We start from the raw sequence: 25,019 nt of genomic DNA on the forward strand, positions 1-25,019 counted from the left end.
CTAAGCTAAAGTTTGGGTTTGTGTTCAGATTTATCTAAGGCATTCGTTTCAAAATTTTCCATGTATAAGTTTGCGATGACGGGTGAGGGGGGTGATCCCATGAGTGCTCTTCTATCTGTTTGTATCTTTGTCCATTATGGATGAAGTATGTGTTGGTTAGGCAGGGTTTGGTCAGGTCTAAGATGTGTTTAGTGGGGTTGTGTTTGTTCTGGATAGCTGTGAAGGCTTCTTTTATAGGCACTTGGGTGAAGAGGGATATGACACTGAAACTCACAAGTAGGTCCCTGGATTGTAGTTTTGTTTCTTTATTGTTTCTATGAAGTGGAGTGAGTTTTCTACGTGTGAAGTGATTGATTCTGTGTAGGGTTGGAGTTGTTTGGCGAGGAATTTGGCAAGATTCTGTAGAGGTGAGCCTATGGAGCTGACTATGGATCTGAGTGGTATTCCTTCTTTGTGTATCTTGGGGAGGCCATAGAGTTTGGGGCATCTCGAAGATTTATCTCATCCCCATGTGTGTGTGTGTGTGTGTGTATATATATATATATATATATATATATATATATATATATATATATATATATATATATATATATATATATATATATATATATATATATATATATATATATATATATATATATATATATATATACCATGTTTTTCCCCAAATAAGATAGAGACTTATTTTCTTTTTCAGCCGGGCAAAGCGCCATTCACTGACCTAGGGGGTATCCCTAAGACACCAAGCCACGTGGCACTCTGCCCGCTTCCGAGCTCCCACGGCTTGGCACATTAAGGATACCCCCTAGGTCAGTGCATGGAGCTCTGCCCGGATGGAAAAGGGGGTTGCGTGAGCACCTGTTCCGCCTCCAGCAAGCATGCCTCCCAGGCTCACCATGCCCTGGCCCAGCTCTTCACCAAGCCAAATATAGTTCAGTAATCACACTTTATAACTTCTTGATCTCACAAATATGAAACAAAATTGGCCCTGGCCCAGCTCTTCACCAAGCCAAATATAGTTCAGTAATCACACTTTATAACTTCTTGATCTCACAAATATGAAACAAAATTGGGTAATTGCTTGGTTGGGTTTATTGTTGACTGGATTTATGCAACCAAACAAGTTGCATTATGATTTAATGCAGTTGTGAACCCATGTGGTGGTTGTAAGCCAAGATTTATAAGTTAGCAGAATCTAATCTATTAACAAGCTAAAGGCCATGATTTTCAAATATGGTTTTAAAGTTGCTATGTGTATGAATTACAAATTGTGCTGATTCTGTAGTCAGGTGGATGTATCATTAAACAGTTATGTTGATAAACAGCTATGCTGATAAACAGCTAATATAAACAAGATAAATGCGTGTAACTATAAAGGATAGTTTTCTTTTTGACAGTGCCCTTTAAAAAAAATCTTCATGATAAAACTGTAAATTACAAGGAGGAACATAGTACTATTTGGACAAGTTGAACAATCACTTAGATCACTTGGATCTAAGTGATCAATTAGTCACAGTTTTCTGCACTAGGAAAATACTGTTAAATTTAGACAATTACTTTGATTAGCTGGTATCTTTTGAAGCAGAGTTATGTATATAACTTAGGACGGTGATGGCGAACCTTTTTCACCTCGGGTGCCAAAAGCACGCACGTGTGCGCTATCACACGATCTCAAGTGCCCACCCACATAACTTAATGCCCCCCCTCACCTGTGTGGACCGTGCATTTTTGTGCAAGGCTTCCTCGCCACTCCCTGCTCTGGCTGCTTCCCCTTGGCTAACACCCAGTGAGGGGAGAAGTTGCTCTGCCACAAACGGGCAGAGATTGGGGGTGGGGTGGGGAGATGCTCAAGTGTGCTCCTGTGTCAAAAAACCTTCCCTTATCATTGTCTTGTGTAAATATTGGGCCCTTTTTACTCCCCCCTCCCATCAAAGAGGATCCTGGGCACTACAATCAATAGACAAATGAGGAAGGGAGCTGCTGGCACAGAGGAAAGACAAGCAGTAAGGAAAGAAGAAAGAGCAGCTTTTTCCCTCTTGCTGGCTGCTCTGTTCCCCCCCCCCCCCGTGCTAACACAGAGGATCCTGCCTGGTTGCTGCAATCCAAAGGGAAATGAGGAAGAGAGCTATCTGCATGAGGGAAAGACAAGCAACAAGGAAAGAAGAAAAAACAGCTTTTTCCCCCTCAAGGTGGCTGCTCTGTTGCCTTTTTCTCCATTTCAGCACCACTCCATGGAGCCTGCCCCACCCACCATCACCCAGGTCCTCGCTTTCCCCAAGGATTTCTTTGCCTACCTAATTTCCCCTCTGTAGCATTTTTCCATCGTGTTTCTTGCCGTTTTGGACAGAAAAACAAAGTTTGTGGGACTAAAAAAACCCCTTCAATCAATCAATTCCAACTTCGCAAGATCTCCCCCCTCCCCAAGTTGTCATTGATTGATTGATTTTTTTTTAGTCCCACAAACTTTGTTTCTCTGCACACGATGGCAAGAAACGTGATGGGGCTGGAAATCAGGTAGGCAAAGAAATGCTTGGGAGGAGCTGGGCGATAGAGGGTGGGGCAACCTCGACGGCGTGGCACTGAAATGGAGAAAAGGGCAACAGAGCAGCCAACTTGAGTGAAAGAAGCCTCTTTTCTTCTTTCCTTGCCACTTGTCTTTCCCCCGTGCTGGCAACTCTCTCCTCATTTCTCTTTGGATTCCAGCGATCAGGCAGGATCCTTTTTAGTAGCACGGGGGAGAGGGGAACAGAGCAGCCAACCTGGCTATTCCGGCAGGCCTGCGGCTGTTGACCTCTTGACCGAGGTCCAGCCCCGATTAGACTGGGTACATGATGTGTTTCTTTTAATCTGCTTTCTTCTGTTTGTTTTTTAACCTTTCTCTTAAAATTTTATTTCTGTAAGCCGCCCGGAGTCCTTCGGGATTGGGCGGCCTATAAATTTAATAAATAGAAATAGAATAGAGTGAAAAAAGCCTCTTTCCTTGCCGCTTGTCTTCCCCCCCACCCCTTTGCTGGCAGCTCTCTCCTCATTTCTGGTTTGCGTTGGGCTGTTTTTCGCCCTTTGGAGGCTTTAGGGAATCCTCCAGAGATAAAAAAATTGCCGAAAATCAGCTGGCCAGTGGGCACATGCGCACTGGAGCTTACAGGGCAACACCTCGCATGCCTTCAGAAATGGCTCCGCGTGCCATAGGTTTGCCATCACGGACTTAGGATGTACCCATTTTCTGTAAACCTGTATCCTCTTGACTTCTGTATTTGATAATGCAAGGATCAGATGCAAGCTGTGTGGATTGTATGATCCAAAAATTAGCACAGTTCTCATTATGCTCTTGTTTTAAATAGTTATGATAAGCAAAATGTGTTTGTTGCTCATCGATTCTACTATATCATAAACATTTGATACCAGATACTCATATGACTTTATGAGTTAGATCCAAAGAACTGGAAATGGGATTCTTACTATGCATTGGAGCTTTAAAATCAATCAATCTTCCATAATTTGCTACATTTATCATGGAAACATTGTGTTGGTAAATGTAAAGGAAGTCCCTGCAGGTTTTACTCCACCCATAGCCGATAAGCATTGGTACACATATTGCAACTAGCATAGTGCAGTTTGCTTGGTTTTGGTTTAATGGCCATTGGAGGTTGTAAATCATGGTTTATGATTTGAAGTAATGTATAAATTTGACCATTATAACTGAGTTAAACAATATCTGATTAACTATTGAGAGATGAGGATTGAGATGTTGAATAGGAATTGCAGCTGAAAATCTCTTGTGGACCAGAAATGTCTTCTTTAAACAAGCAAGCAAGCATGTTACAACCCCACTTATATATATGTGTGTGTAATATGCATAGGAAATATATGGGTGATGTTGGACCTATGTGTGGGGGTTATTATCCTTTTTGTTCTTTCCAATGCTCTGGTTTTATGTAAGGTCTTTTTTTTTTAGTTTGCTTGTCTCTTCTTAATTGACTGCATAAAAAAGGAGCTGGACAGAACAGAAAGTCTTTTGAAAATAGTTCTAAGCTATTAGAAATAAGATATATTCAGCTGTTTTTAAAGGTGTCTTTGTTTAAAGAAGTAAAAGCTACGCTTTCTTTCACAATATGCAATAGCAGGGCAATAATATGCATGTGAAAGTAGCTTGAATTGTGAGCGTACCAGGAAGTAAAGTGAAAATGCATTTGGCAATAGTATATCTTCAGTTATATAAGTAAGTTTTTCAAGTTATCTGCAACTCAAGTTATCATAAAATAGCTGCATCTTTTGCCAGGTTACATAAAAACAGTAAAGTCATTATAAAAGCAGACTGCTAACAGGGAGTATCAAGTATACCCTGTGAAGCTACACAGAGACATGTGGTAGATTCAATGAATTCTTGCTTTTCAGGTAATTTTGATTCATTGAGATTTAGGCAACTGATGATAGAAGCATAGAGAGAGACCAAAAAAGGTATTTAAAGATACCATATCAATATTTCTTTCTTGGTGACAGCTCCTTGGCTTTCATGAACAGTGAGAATCATGGCTAAAGAAATGTTATAGGGAACAGTTAAACTTTTCTTTCATAAATCATTAGAAGAATGGCCTTTCTTATTACCTAAGTACCTATAAATGACCAATTTGCTGGATTAGTCCCAATTTTTGCTCTCTGGGAAAGAAAACAAAATAGTGGGGATAGAAACCTGAATTTCTTTTTTTTTACATGCAAGTTTGACATTCTTGGGCTATAGGAATGTGAGGAGCTTGATCAGCATGATTGAATCTGTCTAACAGGGACAAAATGATTAATTTTAATTCTAATCTTTTAATGAAGTAATAGTTTTGTTTTATTAACATAGTAAACTTAAAGCTTAGATATGTCCATTTCCTATTAACTTTATATCTTTATCACTGTTCTGAAATTATTTGGCCCGGTTGGTTCTATTGTTCTTTGCCATTTTGCTCAGGTGCTTAAAAAGAACACATTTACACTCTTAAGTATAGGGATGCCATGGCTCAGTGGCTAAGACGCTGAACTTCTTGATTAGAAAGGTCGGCAATTGAGCTCCCATTACTTGTCCCAGCTTCTGCCAGCCTAGCAGTTCAAAAGCATGTAAAAATGCAAGTAGAAAAAAAGGGGACCCCCTTTGGTGGGAAGGTAACAACATTCTGTCCTCATTCGGCATTTAGTCATGCCAGCCACATGACTACGGAGACATCTTTGGACAGTACTGGTTCTTTGGCTTTGAAATTGAGATGAGCACCGCCCCCTAGAGTCAGGAACGACTAGCACAGTGATGGTGAACCTTTTTTGGCTCCTGTGCCAAAAGTGGCGGTAGCGCAGGGTGGGTTGTGTGCAGGCATGCCATACCATAATGCTATGCATGTGTTCTCCCCCCGCGCGCATGTGTGAGCATGACCAGCACACACATCCCCCCCGCCACTTTTAGCGTGGTTTTTTTCACCCTCCCCAGGCTCCAGAGGCTTTCTAGGAGGCTGGGGAGGGCACCCCCCCCCAAAGGCCTCCGGAGGCCTCAGGAGCTTCCCTAAAGCCACCGAAGGCCTCAGGAGCTTCCCTGAAGCCTTCGGAAGGCAAAAAGCAGATCTATGGGGAACCCAGATGTTTGGGAATGGTGACTTCCGGTTTGTCCATAGGGCCGATTTTCAACCTCTGGAGCCTTCAGGAGACTTCCCTGAAGGCTCCGGAGGGCAAAAACTGGCCCTGTGAGCAAACTGGAAGTCAGTTTTTTGTGCTCCAGAGGGGGGGGGGGGCGAAAAAAATCTCAAAAGAAGGCTGAAGTCAGCTGGACAGTGAGCGCATGCGTGCTGGCCAGCTGACAGGACAACGCCTCATGTGTCCTAACAAATGGTTCCATGTGCCACCTGTGGCACACGTGCTATAGGTTCGCCATCACGGAACCAGCACATGTGCGAGGGGAACCTTTGCCTTTACCTTACACCATCAGTATATATGTCCCTGAGTCATATGCTACTTTTCTGGTCTCTCTCTGCTGAATTCCAGTTGACTTGTCTATCTCATTTCCTCAGCAAATTTATTGGTAGGGAGTGTGCAGCCAATATGTAAATATGTCCTTCCAGTGTATGTTGGCGCGTGTGCGTGCGTGCTACCTTTCCTTGCAATTTGAAACTATTTTCTTTTTAACTGTTTTATTTAAAGAGCTATAGATACACATATATAATACCCATATGTAAATTATATTTTATTTGAATTTGACCTCTGGCCTTATAAACAATTCAATCACTTTAAAAAATAAAAACTAATTAAATAAAATGCAAACACATGCTATACATTTTTAAATTTTTGAGTAAAAATAAGCACACATGGTTTTTTCATGTAACAAAAATCTAATGAAAATTATATAAAGTAACAGAGATAACATATGTTTGTCTTCTGTTCCTCCTCCTTACAGCCTGCCCAGGCTCTAATCTTACCACACATTTGTGAATATTTGCAAGGTTCTTGTCTTTCTTGCTATCACATGCCCACCACCGATCTGCCAATCTTCACACACTGATCCATAAGCCTACATACCTCCCCAGTAATCCAAAGCTTTTAGAATTTTAATATAAGAAATACCCATTTTAAGAATGGATTTTGCTCCACTCCTCAAATTTCATATTCTTGGTCCATCCTTGAAATTTCTGGGGTGTCATATAATTTGAGAACTCTTGCTCTAGTAGAATTAAATCAACACCTTAATGTATGGGGGAATCAAGAATAATACCCTTCCCAGGGCAATTTTATACCTATGGAAGCCATAATAAAATCTTTCCAGAATGAAAACCTTTGGTTGCCCAGAGCTCCAGTAGTCTCTAACACCTGTAAAGGGAACTGACAGCAGAGAAGTTACCTATGGTTGAGACATTGACAGATTATTTAGGTATCATCACTTGTCAGTTGCTGTTTATATAATGAAGTAGCTTTATGAGTTAGGTTAAGCAAATGATCTATATTTTTTTTTAAAGTATGAGTTATAAAAATATATTAATTAAGCATTTATTTCAGGTGAAGAGGAATGGCTTATCTCAGACCATCAGCCAAGAAGAAAGAAAAAGGCAAGAGGTAAGTGTTATAATAATTAATTCAATTATTAATATATGCCTTTCTAGTACTTTTGTTTTATAAAGACAGTAAGTTCTAGTTCTCTTTTTCTTCGAACTAAATTACAATAGCATTCTTTTTATCCAAGCTTTCTGAAATTGTATTGCCCCTTATAGAGTGGGTACATATTTACTGGTAGAAAATGATTATATAAAATATAAATTCATATATAGTATAAATAATATGTAGTTTTGGAGGTATGTTAATAATGGAAAGAAAATCCTTAGCCCATGTAAAGTAGGTAGAAATAACCAGTGTATATTAGTGACTTTTCTCATAACCAATTCTGTTTCTGCGAGTTTTGATGTATTTTTGATAATTTTGGAATTGCAAAGTTAAAAGGGGTTAATAGTAAAGTTTATTTACCTCATTGACTCAAACAACAACAGAAGTAGAAAAGCTAAAGATGGGAGCAAAATCAAAATGTAAAAAAATGCCAAATCATTAAAGGCGAGAAAAATTATTTTGCTAACATGGTGTCAAGAGATTAATTTAGGTTGTACAGTTTTTTGCCTTTCAGCTCTAGATGTCAAATCTAGTCAGTTATTACTAAGACCTCCAGGAGCAGTAGTGTTTAGTAACTTGGATAGCATTAAATTTTTGGTAAATATTCTGCTGGAATATTCTTGTGGCTGCAATGCAAAACTGTAACATAGGTCTGATAGGAGGAATAATCTTCTCTGGGAAATCTTTCAGGAGACACACAATCAGATACATCCATATAAAAATGACAGTATAGTTAGCTGTGATCCAAAGATGTGCTGAGATATCTCTTTATACCCCCTCTACCATATCTATGTATACTTATCTAATATTCAGTAAAATGTATTTAAAATGTGTTTTATCAGTAATAGCAGAAGGTTGTATGTCAAGAGAAAGAGCTCTGTGATGTTTGCCATTTGTTATATTTTGCCATTTGACTAGAGGTATGTGGAAATAATTTCTTCCCCGTTTTGTGACTTTGTTCATGAGCTTGCATTGGATCTCTAATCTTTCTATCGTATTAGTAGGAGGAGTGATCCTAAAATTTGTTGTTTTCTCCTCCTCAGCCCTCTAGAGGCTTCTGCTGCCTTCTGGATGAGTTTGGAAAACTCTCCTCCAGCTCCTTTTGGTCTTGACTGCACTCAAGAGAACTGTTCCTCAGAATAGTCCTGACAATTCAATGAGAGATCATAAGGAAGGACCTAAAGAGCATTCTGAGTGTAAGTGAAGTCAGATTTTTAAGCTGCATAAAGTCAGGGTAGGGAATGTCCAAAGAAAGAGGGAACATTAACCTTTTAAATTAAACTCTGCTGTGAATAAAGTGGGGAAGAAGCAACTTATTCTTAAAATGATAGGAACTTGCCAGCTGTCAGGGAAAAAGTTGTAGTTGGTGCAGTTCTCTTCAGCTGCAGTCCAAATCAAAGGAGCTCAAGGTTGGGTAATGATTCAAACTAAAGAGGGAAAAAGGGAAAAGTCTCTTGGATTGGCTTGAGTACAATTCTATAGATGGTAAAGTAGGAGGTGCAAAAGGTAAAGGTGATGGTGGTTACAAATATTTTGTGGTTTAAGATGGGTGTGAACCCCATGACAGTTTGTGAGGTCTGTGGCTTGGCTGTTAGATCACTTGGCTTTTTTAATAAGCTGATTAAAACAAATCTTAGGCTTAATATTACATGGTGAAGCCAATTTACATGTTGGTAAAAAGATTCCCCAAATGTACAATTGTTCCATTGGACAGGAATGTTGAGAAGTCTCTCACTCTAATATAAACTGTATGTAACCTAGACTGCTTTAATAAATAAAGTATACCCTGTTTCCCCGGAAATAAGACCTCTCTGGATGATAAGCCCAGTCGGGCTTTTGAGTGCATGTACTAAATAAGCCCTCCCCTAAAATATTTAAACTCATGTGCAGCTGGTCCCTTCCATTTCCTGTGGGGGAAAGGGGGGAACATGCCCCATGCACCCTGCATGCAGCTGCCATCCACGCGGAATGGCCTTGCGGAGGTCGTCCAGCAAACTCTAGCTACCACGCCCATTCTCTTAGTGGCATCCACAAAAAGAGCGGCAGGCCCAGTGATGCTAGGGCTGGCAAGAGTGTGCCAGAAACAGAAATTTTGGCCCTCTCTGGATCAGCTGATCCATGGACCATGGAGCCTCCTGCACCCCAAAAATAATAAGACCTCCCTGAAAATAAGGCCAAGCACTTATTTCAGGAGTAAAAAGAAAATAAGACCCTGTCTTATTTTTGGAGAAACACGGTAAAATGTATACATGTAAATACAGTTTACATTTTGATGCCGTTTCACTCATTTTACTGATTAGTTTAAGGTTCATACATTTTGTACATAATGATTTATCTTGGATGTTATTGTTGCAATTTATAAATTTAACCTGTGTGATAATGCAAGCCAAGGAGAAATAATCTGGCCTTAGATAGCTCTTAAAAATGTATCTGCTATATACAAGTCTTTCTAATCTTAAATGTAAATTACTACAGTGGACCTAAGCACTAGCTTTTAAAAATGTGCCTACTGTTTTAAAGCCCTTTTAATTATAAATGCAAGTACTTCTTCAGTGCCATATGCAAAGCTTCAGTGCACATTTTATCTCTAAATAGTTCTGACAACTGTTCATCAGCTATCAGGCTTTAAACATCTGTGTGCATTGCTGTTACGCAGATGAGCTGAAACTACATTTTGGAGTGTCACTCATGAAGATTGTCATTTGTCTTGAGTAAGAAATAAGAATTGGAAAATATGTTACCATTCTTCATCTCCAATTAGCATCACTAGGTTATATGCATGAGCTCAAACACTCCTTGTTCTGTTTTTTTTTTTAAACCTAATTGTTTGGAAGTTTTCTGAAATCCTTTGAAAAGCTGTTTTCATTATCTGCTTGGCTCACAAGCAGATATAACTATCTCATTTTCACTTTCAAAACTGGGATGCCTAGTCTTGAATTTCTCAGCTTTGAAGGAATCAATTAGGGCTGTCATCAGGAGGGAGAACAAAGAATCTTTAAATAGTCTTGAAGATGAGTTCTCTGATGTCCTTTCTTAAAAAAAAAATCAGATCAGAACAAATTAGTCATGGAACACTGCTGCTCTCTTTAGGCAAACCCTTTCTTTATAACTGCAGTTAAGGCAACAAGATCAACAGAAACATAGTTTTCAGAGCAAGATGATAGCAGGAATGTAAGTCATAGTGCGTCTGTTGCCTCTAGTCATATTATACAGATCTTCTTTATGTTCACTCGGTTGTTGATTAAGGACTTGAAAACAATTAACCAGCCTGCCCCAGAAGCCTGGACATTTTCCAGATATTTGGACTTTAATTCTCAGGGTTTCCAAGCCAGAATTTCACTGCGAGAACTTTGGGAGTCAAAGCCCACCCAGCTGAAGAATGCACAGATTGAGAAGAACGGAAATACATGCATGCATGCTTGAAATGCTTACGGACTTTATAGCTACAGAGCAGCTCACTGTGGACTTTCAACTCTCTGTTGAAGAACAGTGACAGTAGGGAACACCAGGATCTCAATCAGTATGCTAAATATTCATTGTAAAAACAACAATGAAAGAATGGGCTGCATAAAAACTACATTAAAAGATACATTTTGGGGGAAACCAGAGAATCATATTGAAAGTGGTACAGCCATCATGTAAAAGATAACTAATGCCCATTGAGGTAATACAAATGTCCTGTTAGATAAAAGAGTTGTTTTTTAACATTCGCATTCATTCATAAAAGGAAATTTTTAATTAAGTACCTTGTACTGGCATGTAGGTCTGGGTTTTTTTGTGTGTCTGTACGCTTTTAAGTCAGTGTTGATGTCTGGTGACTGCCTGGACTAGTCCATGCAGTTTCTTGGAAAGATTTTTGGAAATGGTTTACCATTTCAGCTTCATATGGCTGAAAGATAATATACCGTATTTTCACCCATATAACCCGCCTGTAAAATATTTTCCGTATACCCCGCCCACGCATATAACCCGCGACGAGTAAGGGAGAAGGGAAACTGCTGAGAACTGCAGAAGGTTGGGGGGGGAACGTGAGCCGAAAGCCTCTGCGGAAGGTTGGGGGAACGGGGGGGAACGTGAGCTGAAAGCCTCTGCGGAAGGTTGGGGGAATGGGAAGGAAAGTGAGTGGAAAGCCTCTGCGGAAGGTTGGGGGAACGGGGGGGGGAACGTGAGCCGAAAGCCTCTGCAGAAGGTTGGGGGAACGGGGGGGAATGTGAGCTGAAAGCCTCTGCGTAAGGTTGGGGGAATGGGAAGGAAAGTGAGTGGAAAGCCTCTGCGGAAGGTTGGGGGAATGGGAAGGAAAGTGAGTGGAAAGCCTCTGCGGAAGGTTGGGGGAACAGGGGGGAACGTGAGCCGAAAGCCTCTGCGGAAGGTTGGGGGAATGGGAAGGAAAGTGAGTGGAAAGCCTCTGCGGAAGGTTGGGGGAACGGGGGGGAACGTGAGCCGAAAGCCTCTGCAGAAGGTTGGGGGAACGGGAAGGAAAGTGAGCTGAAAGCCTCTGCGGAAGGTTGGGGGAACGGGGGGGGGGAACGTGAGCCGAAAGCCTCTGCGGAAGGTTGGGGGAACGGGGGGGAACGTGAGCCGAAAGCCTCTGCGGAAGGTTGGGGGAACGGGGGGGAACGTGAGCTGAAAGCCTCTGCAGAAGGTTGGGGGAATGGGAAGGAAAGTGAGTGGAAAGCCTCTGCGGAAGGTTGGGGGAACGGGGGGGAACGTGAGCTGAAAGCCTCTGCAGAAGGTTGGGGGAACGGGAAGGAAAGTGAGTGGAAAGCCTCTGCAGAAGGTTGGGGGAACGGGGGGGAACGTGAGCCGAAAGCCTCTGCGGAAGGTTGGGGGAACGGGAAGGAAAGTGAGTGGAAAGCCTCTGCGGAAGGTTGGGGGAACGGGGGGGAACGTGAGCTGAAAGCCTCTGCGGAAGGTTGGGGGAATGGGAAGGAAAGTGAGTGGAAAGCCTCTGCGGAAGGTTGGGGGAATGGGAAGGAAAGTGAGTGGAAAGCCTCTGCGGAAGGTTGGGGGAACGGGGGGGAACGTGAGCTGAAAGCCTCTGCAGAAGGTTGGGGGAACGGGAAGGAAAGTGAGTGGAAAGCCTCTGCGGAAGGTTGGGGGAACGGGGGGGAACGTGAGCCGAAAGCCTCTGCGGAAGGTTGGGGGAATGGGAAGGAAAGTGAGTGGAAAGCCTCTGCGGAAGGTTGGGGGAACGGGGGGGAACGTGAGCCGAAAGCCTCTGCGGAAGGTTGGGGGAACGGGGGGGAACGTGAGCTGAAAGCCTCTGCAGAAGGTTGGGGGAATGGGAAGGAAAGTGAGTGGAAAGCCTCTGCGGAATATTGGGGGAACGGCAAGGAACGTGAGCCGAGACACAGCTTTATTTATTTTTCAACCAGGTCATTTAAACCAAATAAATGTAAACTTTCTTTTATCCAACTTTGTCCCAGTGTGACTCTGGCAGCAGCCATATTTTTGGTTGCCAGGATTAGAAAGAAACTATTGGCTGAATGCCAAATTGCTCTGAAAAGACGACTGGACTCGAAGCGGTTTAAATGACTTTTCGAGGGAGATTTCCTTCCTGCGGGGCTCACTTGCTGCTCTTTGTATCTTTTGCTGCTATTTGGCACGAGGGAGCGGAGACGCGCCGGGCACAGCCTCCCCTGCGCCCCCTTCTTGCTCCTATCCAGTTGATTCGGTAGCGGCGAGTACTGGTATTTTTTCCGCCTACGTTTGCACGAGAGGCAACAGCTTGTGGAAGGAAGCCCGCAGTCCAACGCCATGACAGCTTGCTTTTTTTTTTAATCATTTTCTTTTTTTATTCTACATATGTACAAACAAGAAAAAAAAACTACCGGTAATCTGAATGGGAAAAACATAAATAGAAATGAGAGGTGCTTTCTTTTTTTCCCGTTCCCCCAACCTTCCGCAGCTCGCAGAGGCTTTCGGCTCACGTTCCCCCCCCCCCGTTCCCCCAACCTTCCGCAGAGGCTTTCCACTCACTTTCCTTCCCGTTCCCCCAACCTTCCGCAGAGGCTTTCGGCTCACGTTCCCCCCGTTCCCCCAACCTTCCGCAGAGGCTTTCCACTCACTTTCCTTCCCGTTCCCCCAACCTTCTGCAGAGGCTTTCGGCTCACGTTCCCCCCCGTTCCCCCAACCTTCCGCAGAGGCTTTCCACTCACTTTCCTTCCCATTCCCCCAACCTTCCGCAGAGGCTTTCCACTCACTTTCCTTCCCATTCCCCCAACCTTCCGCAGAGGCTTTCCACTCACTTTCCTTCCCGTTCCCCCAACCTTCTGCAGAGGCTTTCGGCTCACGTTCCCCCAACCTTCCGCAGAGGCTTTCCACTCACTTTCCTTCCCATTCCCCCAACCTTCCGCAGAGGCTTTCGGCTCACGTTCCCCCCGTTCCCCCAACCTTCTGCAGAGGCTTTCAGCTCACGTTCCCCCCCGTTCCCCCAACCTTCCGCAGAGGCTTTCCACTCACTTTCCTTCCCATTCCCCCAACCTTCTGCAGAGGCTTTCGGCTCACGTTCCCCCCCCCCGTTCCCCCAACCTTCCGCAGAGGCTTTCCACTCACTTTCCTTCCCATTCCCCCAACCTTCCGCAGAGGCTTTCGGCTCACGTTCCCCCCCGTTCCCCCAACCTTCCGCAGAGGCTTTCCGCTCACTTTCCTTCCCGTTCCCCCAACCTTCCGCAGAGGCTTTCCACTCACTTTCCTTCCCATTCCCCCAACCTTCCGCAGAGGCTTTCGGCTCACGTTCCCCCCGTTCCCCCAACCTTCCGCAGAGGCTTTCCACTCACTTTCCTTCCCATTCCCCCAACCTTCCGCAGAGGCTTTCGGCTCACGTTCCCCCCCGTTCCCCCAACCTTCCGCAGAGGCTTTCGGCTCACGTTCCCCCCCGTTCCCCCAACCTTCCGCAGAGGCTTTCGGCTCACATTCCCCCCCCCCCGTTCCCCCAACCTTCCGCAGAGGCTTTCGGCTCACGTTCCCCCCCCGTTCCCCCAACCTTCCGCATAGGCTTTCCACTCACTTTCCTTCCCATTCCCCCAACCTTCCGCAGAGGCTTTCCACTCACTTTCCTTCCCATTCCCCCAACCTTCCGCAGAGGCTTTCCACTCACTTTCCTTCCCGTTCCCCCAACCTTCCGCAGAGGCTTTCGGCTCACGTTCCTTGCCGTTCCCCCAACCTTCCGCAGTTCTCAGCAGTTTCCCTTCTCCCTTACTCGTCGCGGGTCTCCCTTTACCGTAGTCAATCTGTGTAAAATGTTTTCTGTATACCCCGCCCACTTTTACACCCCGCGGGGGCGTGCTGTGTTTGTAAAAACCGCGTATAACCCGCGGGTTATATGGGTGAAAATACGGTAAATCATCCAGTTGCTTCATGCCTAAGGTAGAATTAGAACTTGGAGTCTTCTATTTTTTAGCCTAGTACCTTAACCATTAAACCAAACCAATTCTTGTAAGTCCTTTGCACCCCTACCTTCACCCAAATATGGACACTGCTGTTGTAACCAAATTTAAGAATAATTACCGTATTTATCGGCGTATAACACGCAGTTTTAAAACTAAAATTGCAAGATTAAACCCTGCCTGCGTGTTATACGCCGATACTGCGTGTTATACGCCGATAAATACGGGTCCAACGCCGGGTCCACTGTTCCCTCTAAGGTGGCAAGAAACCCCCGCGCAGAGGTTTCTAACTCCCGCGCAGAGGTTTCTTTCAAAGCAAACGTGGGGAAGTCCTTTGCAGGCAGCTAGAACTGGCTGCCTGCAAAGGACCTTCCCAAACTTGTTTCAGCGGCAGCTCTCAGCCTGGCGGCAGCGTCACACAGACTGTGGAAGGAGCGGGAGGAGGAGGGAACCAAAGAGAGCTTTTACCGGGTCTGCGCCCCACAGCCAGGACCGTCCTGGCGCCTCCAGCCGCGTTTCTTCCTGCAAAGCCCTTCGGGCAACCCGAGAGTTCCGCTTGACGGCCTCCCCCCAGCCGCCGGAGAAGTTCCCTGCGCGGGGAAGCCGGTGCGCGCCGCTGGCTGCCTGGCCGCGCTTGGCTGAGCTCGCCGCCTTCCTTCGGTTTTTAATTTGCGAGGCCGTTGCGGATTGGCGGAGGGCGCCGGCTAATGGGGAAAGTCGCTCCTTTTCCAGCTGGCTCCGGTGGCTTTTGAACTTTTCTCCCCCTCGGTTTCTGAACGGCGGGAGCGGCATTCCCGGGGACCGGGTTGTGTGGGTGGGGGTTAGGCGTCGTTCCCGTCCCCCTCTCCCCCCCACCCCGGCTTCTCAAAGGCGCAGCAGTCCTGCAAGGTGTAGAGGTTGGGGATGGCGGAGACAGACAGACAGACAGACAGACACACACACACACACACACACACAAGAAACGCGGCGTTTCTTCCTGCAAAGCCCTTCTGGCGCCAAAAGGAACTCTCGGGTTGCCCGAAGGGCTTTGCAGGAAGAAATGCGGCTTGAGGCGCCAGGACGGTCCTGGCTGTGGGGCGCAGACTCGGTAAAAGCCTCTCTTTGGTTCCCTCCTCCTCCTCCTCCTCCTTTTTTCTGGAGCCCCTTCCTCAAAGATTTGGTACCAAAGCAATGGGGGTGAGGAAGTTGTGTCTTTTGGATTTTGCACTGTTGTCTTTTCAATGGTTCTCAGACTGGTTGAACCTTTAGCAGCTGGGGTGATATTCTTTACTGTTAAGGTTACAATTGGATGTGTTGGACAAATCTTAAAAGATGAAACTTTTATTAAAACGTTTGACTTAACTAAAAACGTCTTCCTTTTTCTTCTTCTTCTTAAATATGATTTATTTATTTATTTTTACTTCAGAAGTTTGATGACCGTTGTACAAACTAATCCAACCTAAATGTAGAGGAGGAGAAGAAGGGGGGGGGATTTAAAAAGAGCAGAGGAAAAAGAAAAGAAAGCATGAAGAAAACATAAAGAAAGGGATGGGAGGGAGGGAAGGAAGGAAGGCACTTTATGTTGAAACAGAAAATATTATATAAGGAAGAAAATGGAAATAACTTAGGAAGGAAGGAAGCAAGGAATTGCACTTAATATTGAAGGAAAAGAGAATGAAGGAAAAAGTATTGGAAGGATTGAAAGAAGGAAGGAGGAACAAAGAATTACACTTAATATTGAAATGGAAAAGAAAATATAATGAATGAAAGAAGAAGTATAGGAAGGGAAGGAAGGAAGAAAGAAAGAAACAAAGACTGTTGAAACAGAAAAGATAATATAAGGAAGAAAATGGAAAGACGTATAGGAAGGAAGGAAGGAAAAAAGGAAGACAATGTTGAAATGGAAAAGAATATAAGGAAGAAAATGGAAAAAAGTATAGGAAGAAAGGAAGAAATGTACTTAATATTGAAACAGACAAGGGAATGAAGGAAAAAATATTGGAAGGATTGAAAGAAGGAAGAAAGAATGGAAGGAACAAAGACAATGTTGAAATGGAAAAGAATATAAGGGAAAAAATGGAAAAATGTTAGGAAGGAAGAATTACACTTAATATTGAAACAATTGAATATAATGAAGGAAAAGGAAACAGGAATAAGGGAGGGCTGAAGAATTCTGGGAACTGAAGTCCACCCCTCGTAAAGTGACCAAGGCTGGGAAAATAATCCGCACTAGGGACAATGCAAGCTATGCTTCACCCCGTCAGTCCATCTTAGCGTGCAAGAAAGACATCAGACAACGCCATAGTTGCTATGGTAGCATTTGGCTATGCGCAGCGATGCTCTCCTGGTCTTTATGGGTGGGAGGGGGGCAGTTGAGCTATGATGCTAATCCCCTCGTGGGAACACAGAGGGTGGGAGAAGAGAACCAAAGAACTTCAAACTCCAAGGTTCTGGAGTGGAGAATAAGGGGATCAACTTTGTCTAAATGATATTGACATATAAAGAACGGTTGTAGGAACTGGGTATGTCCAGTTTGATGAAAAGAAGGACTAGGGGAGACATGATAGCAGTCTTCCAATATCTCAGGGCCCAGGGTTGCTCCAAAGAAGAGGGAGTCAAACTATTCTCCAAGGCACCTGAAGGCTGGACAAGAAGCAATGGATGGAAACTAATCAAGGAGAGAAGCAACCTAGAACTAAGGATAAATTTCCTGACAGTGAGAACAATTAACCAATGGACCAACTTGCCTCCAGAAGTTGGGAATGCTCCAACACTGGAAGTTTTAAAGAAGATTTTGGATAACCGTTTGTCTTAAGTAGTGTAGGGTTTCCTGCCTAGGCAGGGGGTTGGACTAGAAGACCTCCAAGGTCCCTTCCAATTCTATTTCTATTGTATTCTCTATATTCTATTCTTTCTCTGTTCTATTCTAATCTCTTCTGAACTAAATGTTTATCTAGAACTCAAATAAATAGCTGCTTTTTGGTTTTATTTTTTTTAATATTTATCAGTCTCTCTTTTATTCCATACTTCTGGTTGAAAGACTATTCTATGTCATGCTAAACAAATGCATATTCTAGTGGCGGCGGGAGCTCGTTGGCATCTTCAGCAGCAGCCCTGCCTCCTGTGAAAAAACCGAAGATGGAGCAGATCCACGCAGATGACGTTGCTGCAACATGACTGGAGGAGGAATTCTGGGAGTTGAAGTCCACAAGGCTTAAAGCTGTCAGGTTTGAAGACCCCTGGGGTTTTTTTCCTAAAGGGTTAGGGGTGTGAGGGTCTTGTAACTTGACAGCTTTAAGACTTGCACGCTTCAATGCCAGAGTTTCTGAGCCAACATTTTGGTTGCTAAGCAGGACCGTTGTTAAGTGATACTGATATTATATAACACTTTTAATTAAGCGGGTACCTTGAATAAACATAACTTTGAGTTTCAAATAATACTGATTTCGTTGTTGTCTTAGGTGACATCTGTGAAAAAAATTCAGGTGCTCAGGCATGAAAATGTGCCGCTCAAACACTATACTTTTCCGCTCACACTGAAAAAAAATTAGAGGGAACATTGGTGGGGAAGTGAAGTGGCAGAGGGGGAAATGAACCGCATGTCTGACGGTAACTTTTATTGTTTAAACAGCCATAGGTAAAATACTGTATATCCCTGATGGAATCAAGACAGAAGCGTTCAGCATATACAGCTGCTTTCAAGTTAAAAGTTGTAGAATATGCCAAGCAACATGGGAATAGGGCTGCAGCAAGGCATTTTGGAGAGCCACCAACAGAATGCACAATACGAGAGTGGCGAAAAAATGTCGAAAAAATCAAGATGTTACCAAAATCAAAATGTGCTTCGCGCAGTGGCATAACGAAATGGCCACAACTAGAAAGTAAAGTGAAGGAATTCGTCCTGAACCAAAGAAAAGCAGGCATTGCTTTATCAACAAAAATGCTGACTTTTGAAGCTGTGAAAATCAGCAAAGAGCTGCAAATCCAGGATTTTAAAGGGACAACGTCATGGTGCCAAAGATTTATGAAGAGGCATGACCTTCGGATGCGAACAAGAACAAGGATTGCCCAGCGTATGCCAGATGATTATGAGGAAAAGATAATACATTTTCATAGATTTATTATCAATGCAAGAAAAAGACAAAATTTTGAAATGGGTCAAATCGGCAACATGGACGAAGTTCCCCTCACTTTCGATGTTCCTTCAAATAAAACTGTGGATTCAAAAGGTACTAAAACAGTAACAATTAAAACTTCAGGGCATGAAAAAAATCGTTACACTCTTGTTCTTGCCTGCACTGCAGATGGAAATAAGCTGCCTCCATTGGTAATTTTTAAAAGAAAAACGTTACCAAAGGAGAGAATTCCTAGTGGCGTACAAGTGCATGTTCATCCAAACGGATGGATAGATGAAGAAGGCATGAAGCTTTGGATTAAAAATGTGTGGGGGAAGCGCCCAGGTGCTTTGTTAAAGAAGCCATGCTTATTGGTATTGGACGCATTTAGATCTCATCTTACAGAAAGAACAAAGGCGGAGTTTCAAAAGTTCAAAACTGATATAGCAGTTATTCCAGGCGGACTGACCTCACAATTACAGCCATTAGATGTTTGCATTAACAAGCCCTTCAAAGCTTTTATGCGTGAAGAGTGGAATAAATACATGTGTGATGAAACTCAACATGAATTTACAAATTCTGGGCGAATGAAAAGACCTAGCATTTCAAAAGTGTGTCAGTGGGTGAAACATCATGGGACGCAGTCAAAGAAGATATTGTTATCAACTCTTTTAAGAAATGTGGCATAAGCAATGCTTTGGATGGGGAAGAAGACGAACTGATCTATGAAGACAGTGAAAGCAGTGAAAGCAGTGCTCAGTTTGATTTTGAGGATACAAGTGAAGATGAGGAAGAGTTTTTTGGTTTTCCAAAAAGCAGTGATTCTGATTAAGTTTTTTTGCTCAAAGAGGTGTTTTTTCATTTCATATTTGCCTTTTAAGAGGAGTTAATGTTATAATTCATGTTCTAATGTTATAAATTTTAATCCAACATTAAGTTCCGAGCTTCCAAGTCATTTATTTTTAATGAAAAAAATTTTTACTCAAATTTTTGTGTTAAAATGGGGGATGCGTGTTATACGCCGGTGCGTGTTATACGCCGATAAATACGGTAAGTCAGTCTCATATTCTTCTGTCTCTGCTGTTTTCTTCTTTATCACTTTCCTTGTGTCAAACTGGATGTACATTGACCTGAATCATGAATAATAAGTTGCAAAAATAATTGAGAGACGATATATATTATCTGGATCCCCATCCTTTTCATATTCAGCCAACCTTCAATAAAAAAATGACAGCAGATGATTCTGTGCAATTTTGCTGTTGATTTTACTGTGAACTATTTTAATTTTGTATTAAATTAATAAAGTTTATTTTTGTTTTAAGTATATTGGATAATTCAATATTCAATAACGAACACATCTTATAAGGTCTGGGTTTGTCTTATTTTTGTTATTTTTGAGCTGAATTAAAAGGGTTTTTTAACTCTGTTACAATAATATAGATTTATTAAATTGTATCCTGGATTATTAGAATATATTATAGTATCAAGAATGTAAGATGTTGGTAAATAGAAAATATAGCCAGTAGTGGATTGCTGATATTTGTGATTTCTTAATGCTTGATTTTTTTTTTTATCTCTTAGGATTTTTCAAGTAATTTGACATTTTAATTTTTTTTAATGAAGTTTGTGTGTGTGTGTGTGTGTGTGTGTGGAACTGGTCTGAAAATGTGATATAATTCATATATTTATATGAAGCAGGGGTTGGAAGTAATATTTTAAGATCTGAAAGCAATAGTGCAGCCATCCAGTCTTCTCTTATTAGGAATGCTATCGTGTTGCCACTAGAATGGTGTAGATAGATTGATTGATTGATTTTGCTTTTGAATTTTCCTTCTTTTAAAGCAGTGGTTCCCAACCTTTCTTGGTCATACCCCACCTAAGCATCTCTAAAATTCTGAGTCCCCCTCCCCTGGCGACATATAATTCTTACTTTATCCAAAAAGTGAACTCTACTCACGTGGAGGAAACCTAAAAGGCCCTTAACTTGGTTTAAACAAGGTTCAAATTGCCCCCATTAAAAACCAAATTGCCCCTCTGTGGGGTGTGGGCCCCACATTGGGAACCATTGTAATTTAAAGGATGAGATTGTGATCCAGACCACAGAGTCAAATTTCTGACACTTGCTCTTTAAAATACCCCCATTTTAAAAAAATCTTAAAAATGGTTGAAATGTGCCACATTTTGATACCCAGTCTACTTTAACTAACTTTTTTACATACTTTGTTCTTTCTATGTTTAATATATGTATTTATTGTCTTGATTTAGCCAAGCAGGGGAAAATATTTTTATTCACCTCTTTTCATTTAATTTTGCAGGTTTAATTTACAGGGTTTTTTGTTTTAAACAAAGTACATGCTAAGACAGTCCTAAAAATCATATTTGTATTTTTGCTTACTGTTGAAACGTACTCAAGTGTTATGTTTTAATTTAAAATTCAGAATAATTCTTTCAAGATAATTGTCCTGGATATTCAAAAATACTCTTGTGAAAATGTATTACTAGGAAATGATTTGTTGTATAAAATCTAAAGAAATAATTTTAGTTTTCTCTTTTACTCTTCCCATTCCCCGATCATGCAGGCTATATTTGAAGTCATCTCTTCGGAACATTCATATCTTCTCAGTCTAGAAATTCTGATTCGGATGTTTAAAAATTCCAAAGAACTGAGTTCCACAATGACAAAGACAGAAAGCCATCATCTTTTCTCCAATATTGCGGATGTGTGTGAAGCTAGCAAGAAGTAAGTATTAAGCAGTCTTTATTAACCAGAGTTAGTGGTATGCATCTGTTTGTTGCTTGCTTCCAGGAATTTTTAAATTTTTTCATGTTTATATTGTTGGCAAGTACATTGTTGCTGTATTTCTTTAGACCAGGGGTTGGCTACCAGCGGCTCTGGAGCCGCATGTGGCTCTTTTATCCGTCTGCTGCAGCTCCCTATCACCGGTCGGCTCCACCTTTGAGAAGGCTTTCAGTTAGGACAGATAGAGAAAAAAGGATGCCACGCTAGGAGGAGACTCAATGACGGGGGAACTGGACTTCCGGTTGGAGAGGAAAAAGGATGCCCCGCTATGAGAAGACTATAGTGGGGGAACTGGATTTCCAGTCAGCAGAGGAAAAAGGATACTGCACTAGGAGGAGATTCTATGGTGGGGGACTTTTGTGGCTCTTTGAGTGTTTAAGGTTGCTGATCCTGCTTTAGACAATGTAGTCAAAGGACAAATTTATGAGAGTGTGATTAAGTGGGTCAAATTTTGCAGTGTGAGCTCGTAAAGAAGTCAAGAATTGAATCAAAGGAGCTTTTAGCTATTTTCCATCTGTTATTAAGACGTATCAAAATCAATGGAGCTTAACCAAGCATGCCTGCTAGATAAAAGAATGTTCATGGGAATGATTTTCTTTAAAAAAAATTCTTAACATTTTTTACTGCTTGAAATCATATTATGCTGCCTATCTTTGCTATAAGATATACAATGACATTCATGAAGCATGCTGAATATTTGTTACACAGCTCCATTATAACAGATTTATATATGTGCTGTGTTAATCTTTTGGCAGACAGTGTAGTGCATAGTACAAATACTGTTGAAAGCTTTGACAGATTTCTTCAATTAAGCCATTTCTGGTTGAGAATCGTATCTTTTCTGGTCTTAAACCAAACAGCTTTTGCCAAACCCTTAAGAGATATGTGGGAATCATATGCGTAAAAGATTAACTCGTTAGCAGATACTATTGTAAGGTTGTGAATTTTATAAAAAACTATTGATTTCAATTGTGCCGGATATTTCGATGATTCTTTAATTTGTGGTCTAAATTATGTTTGTAAATTCTACAGATTTCTAATCATGTTTAGATTATTTTGTACTAGATCTTCTGAAATAGAATCAAAGTTACTATTTATCTGTTACTTATACATGGCTGTACTATGCCAGATCAAGGTAAGGAAACCAGAAGTTAAGAAAGAAATACTCTTACGTAAGAAAATATCATAGAGTAAACAGTATCACCTTGGGCATTGCCTAATATAAGAGTTACTTATACTATTGTTTGCTTTCTCTTGGCTGAAAATTCATACATTTGATGTCTTTGTCACCTAGAACAGTTGCATCATTGTGATTTATTAACCTGTTGTTTTACATTAAGCTAGTATATATAAATACAGATGTTTCTTTTATGCTGTAACAGGGATATGTTCAGGTCTTTGATATCCATAAAACTTTTATAAGTAGCTGATTTGTTAATAACAGATCAATAGATATTGATTTGATATTGAGCACATATAATCTTTTTCATATATCTGGTGAGGATATGGCAGTATTGTGGGATGTCCCAGGAATGCAATCATAAAACTTTTAGGCCACTGAATAGGGATATACAGTGCTGTTTACATGGATATCTTTTCCAACACACAAAAAGACCATTCATGTATTTATAGCTATTTAGTACTTTAATGATGTATTCTTTCTGTGAATACATTTTCAATAATACGGGCTTCACAATTTTGTGTTTCTGGTGGTCTATTTCTGCAATGGGTTCAGTTTCTTGTCATTCATAACTTGTTTCCCAATTCCAAATAAGCACTATGAGAAACCAAAGCCAGATTGTCTCCAGCGGAGAACTGTACCGATCTGCTTACTATGGTATGCATAGGTCTTCAGGTTAACAATAAGTGTAAATTTACAAAAGTTATTATATGTATAGAACTTCCTTGTTTACATGAAGCAACCCTTAACTAGAACTAAATTTATTAATGTAGTTGTGTCGTCGAGGTATCATTTCAGAGATACAGTAGTTCCTTACCAGTTTCCATAATGCCTTTAACAATGACAGAGTTTCTAGTATACTGCCTTCACTGGAAAAAATCTTAATTTTTTTAAAAATATAAATTTAAAAATTTAAATAAATATTTACATAAAAATATAACCCCTGTAGATCGATAGCAGTCATATTTCTAAAACCTGGCATGTAGGATGTGTAGACTTTTTATATCCACTATATGTATGTACAAAGAAAAGGCGAAAGTAATCACCATCCATCTGGCATTATTGGAAATGAAACATTCAGGAGCTACTACATTATGTAACATTTCTGGTCATTAGAAGTAAGTAAAGTCCCATTTCAGCCTCATATGTTTTAAATGAGGAATAAAAGAACCTAATTTAATTCAAACATTCTTTTTTCTGAAACAAATGTATTTCCATTCAGTTTCTTCCAGTTGTTTGTTGAGTAACTTATAAAATATGTTCGTTCATTCTTTTTGAATGCGGTCTCAGCTGTAGTCAATTTACTGTTCACCTTCCATCCAGAGAGACTAATCTCAGAATAAGGAAAAAAAGGTGTTAATGGTTTTCAGACAATTAGGTCAAGGTTCTACATAGAGTATGTAAGGCTGTCTAGCAACCAGTTGTTTGGATGGAAATACAATTAAGGATCTCTTTGCTTTTAGTTAACAAATTGTGATTAAATTTGTGATTAAATCTTCAAAAATGTTCTGTTCGTTTCAGGTTCTTCACAGAGCTTGAGGAAAGGCATCGAAGTAACATCTTCATAGATGATATCAGTGATATTGTAGAAAAGCATACTACATCAACTTTTGATCCTTATATAAAATATTGCACAAATGAAGTCTATCAACAGCGGACGCTTCAAAAACTGTTGTAAGTAGTGGAAACTACTATCACTGGAATTGCTTGGGAAAAATGATGTTATGAATCATGTATAAATTTGGTTTTTGAAAAAAAAATATTTCAGGCATACTAATTGAAGGAGACAATAAACTTGAGATTTTAATTTTGCTCAAGTGATTCCCCACAGGGTTAATGTATTTCAATATATTTATAAATTGTCCTTTAACTATAGGCATCCCGCCACCTGTCAGAAATGGTGTAGGGTCTCCTCCTTGAGCAGGGGATTGGACTGGATGACCTACAAGGTCCCTTCCAACTCTGTTAATCTGTTAATCATGGGTAAACTATTAATATAATTGTAGATAAAACTAAACAAAAAAGTTTCAGTCACAATTGTTATTAAAATGTTTTGGTTAATTTTCTATTTAAAAATCTTACTGAAAAGTTTGCCATATTAGTACTAGATCTGTTCTAGGAAAAAAATAGATTTAGAATCAATAACTTATAGCTGTAGCTTCACAATAATTGTGTTTTTGCAATGTCGCTTGACTTAAAGACATGTGAAAGAGCTTCTGTGGTAACTAATCATTTTCTTTGAGTTGAAAAACCATAAGCAACAGTTTTATGGATATTACTGCATCTTAATAGAAGATTTGTAGAACAGTCTTATAAATTTTGGGCAAAACCCTAATCTATGAGTGATTATTGGTATTAGTTTTTATGTTTTCAAGAAAGCTATTGGCAAACTTTTTTTTCCAGACAAAGGCTTTTAAATGCATTACCTTTATATTTAATGT

General features: G+C 41.1%; 1 protein-coding gene across 2 annotated transcripts in view; it reads left to right on the top strand.

The window, feature by feature from the left end:
* The window catches only part of ARHGEF26 (Rho guanine nucleotide exchange factor 26), a 70,323-nt gene that overhangs the window by 22,273 nt on the left and 23,031 nt on the right, over positions 1 to 25,019 (top strand). For both annotated transcript variants that reach the window (XM_032224770.1, XM_032224771.1), the window contains exons 5-7: positions 7,015 to 7,071; positions 21,178 to 21,338; positions 24,100 to 24,252. In XM_032224770.1, coding sequence (XP_032080661.1) covers positions 7,015 to 7,071; positions 21,178 to 21,338; positions 24,100 to 24,252 — 371 coding nt within the window. The remainder of the gene's footprint in view (positions 1 to 7,014; positions 7,072 to 21,177; positions 21,339 to 24,099; positions 24,253 to 25,019) is intronic.

The sequence above is a fragment of the Thamnophis elegans genome, chromosome 10, assembly GCF_009769535.1.
Source record: "Thamnophis elegans isolate rThaEle1 chromosome 10, rThaEle1.pri, whole genome shotgun sequence".
Lineage (NCBI taxonomy): Eukaryota > Metazoa > Chordata > Lepidosauria > Squamata > Colubridae > Thamnophis > Thamnophis elegans.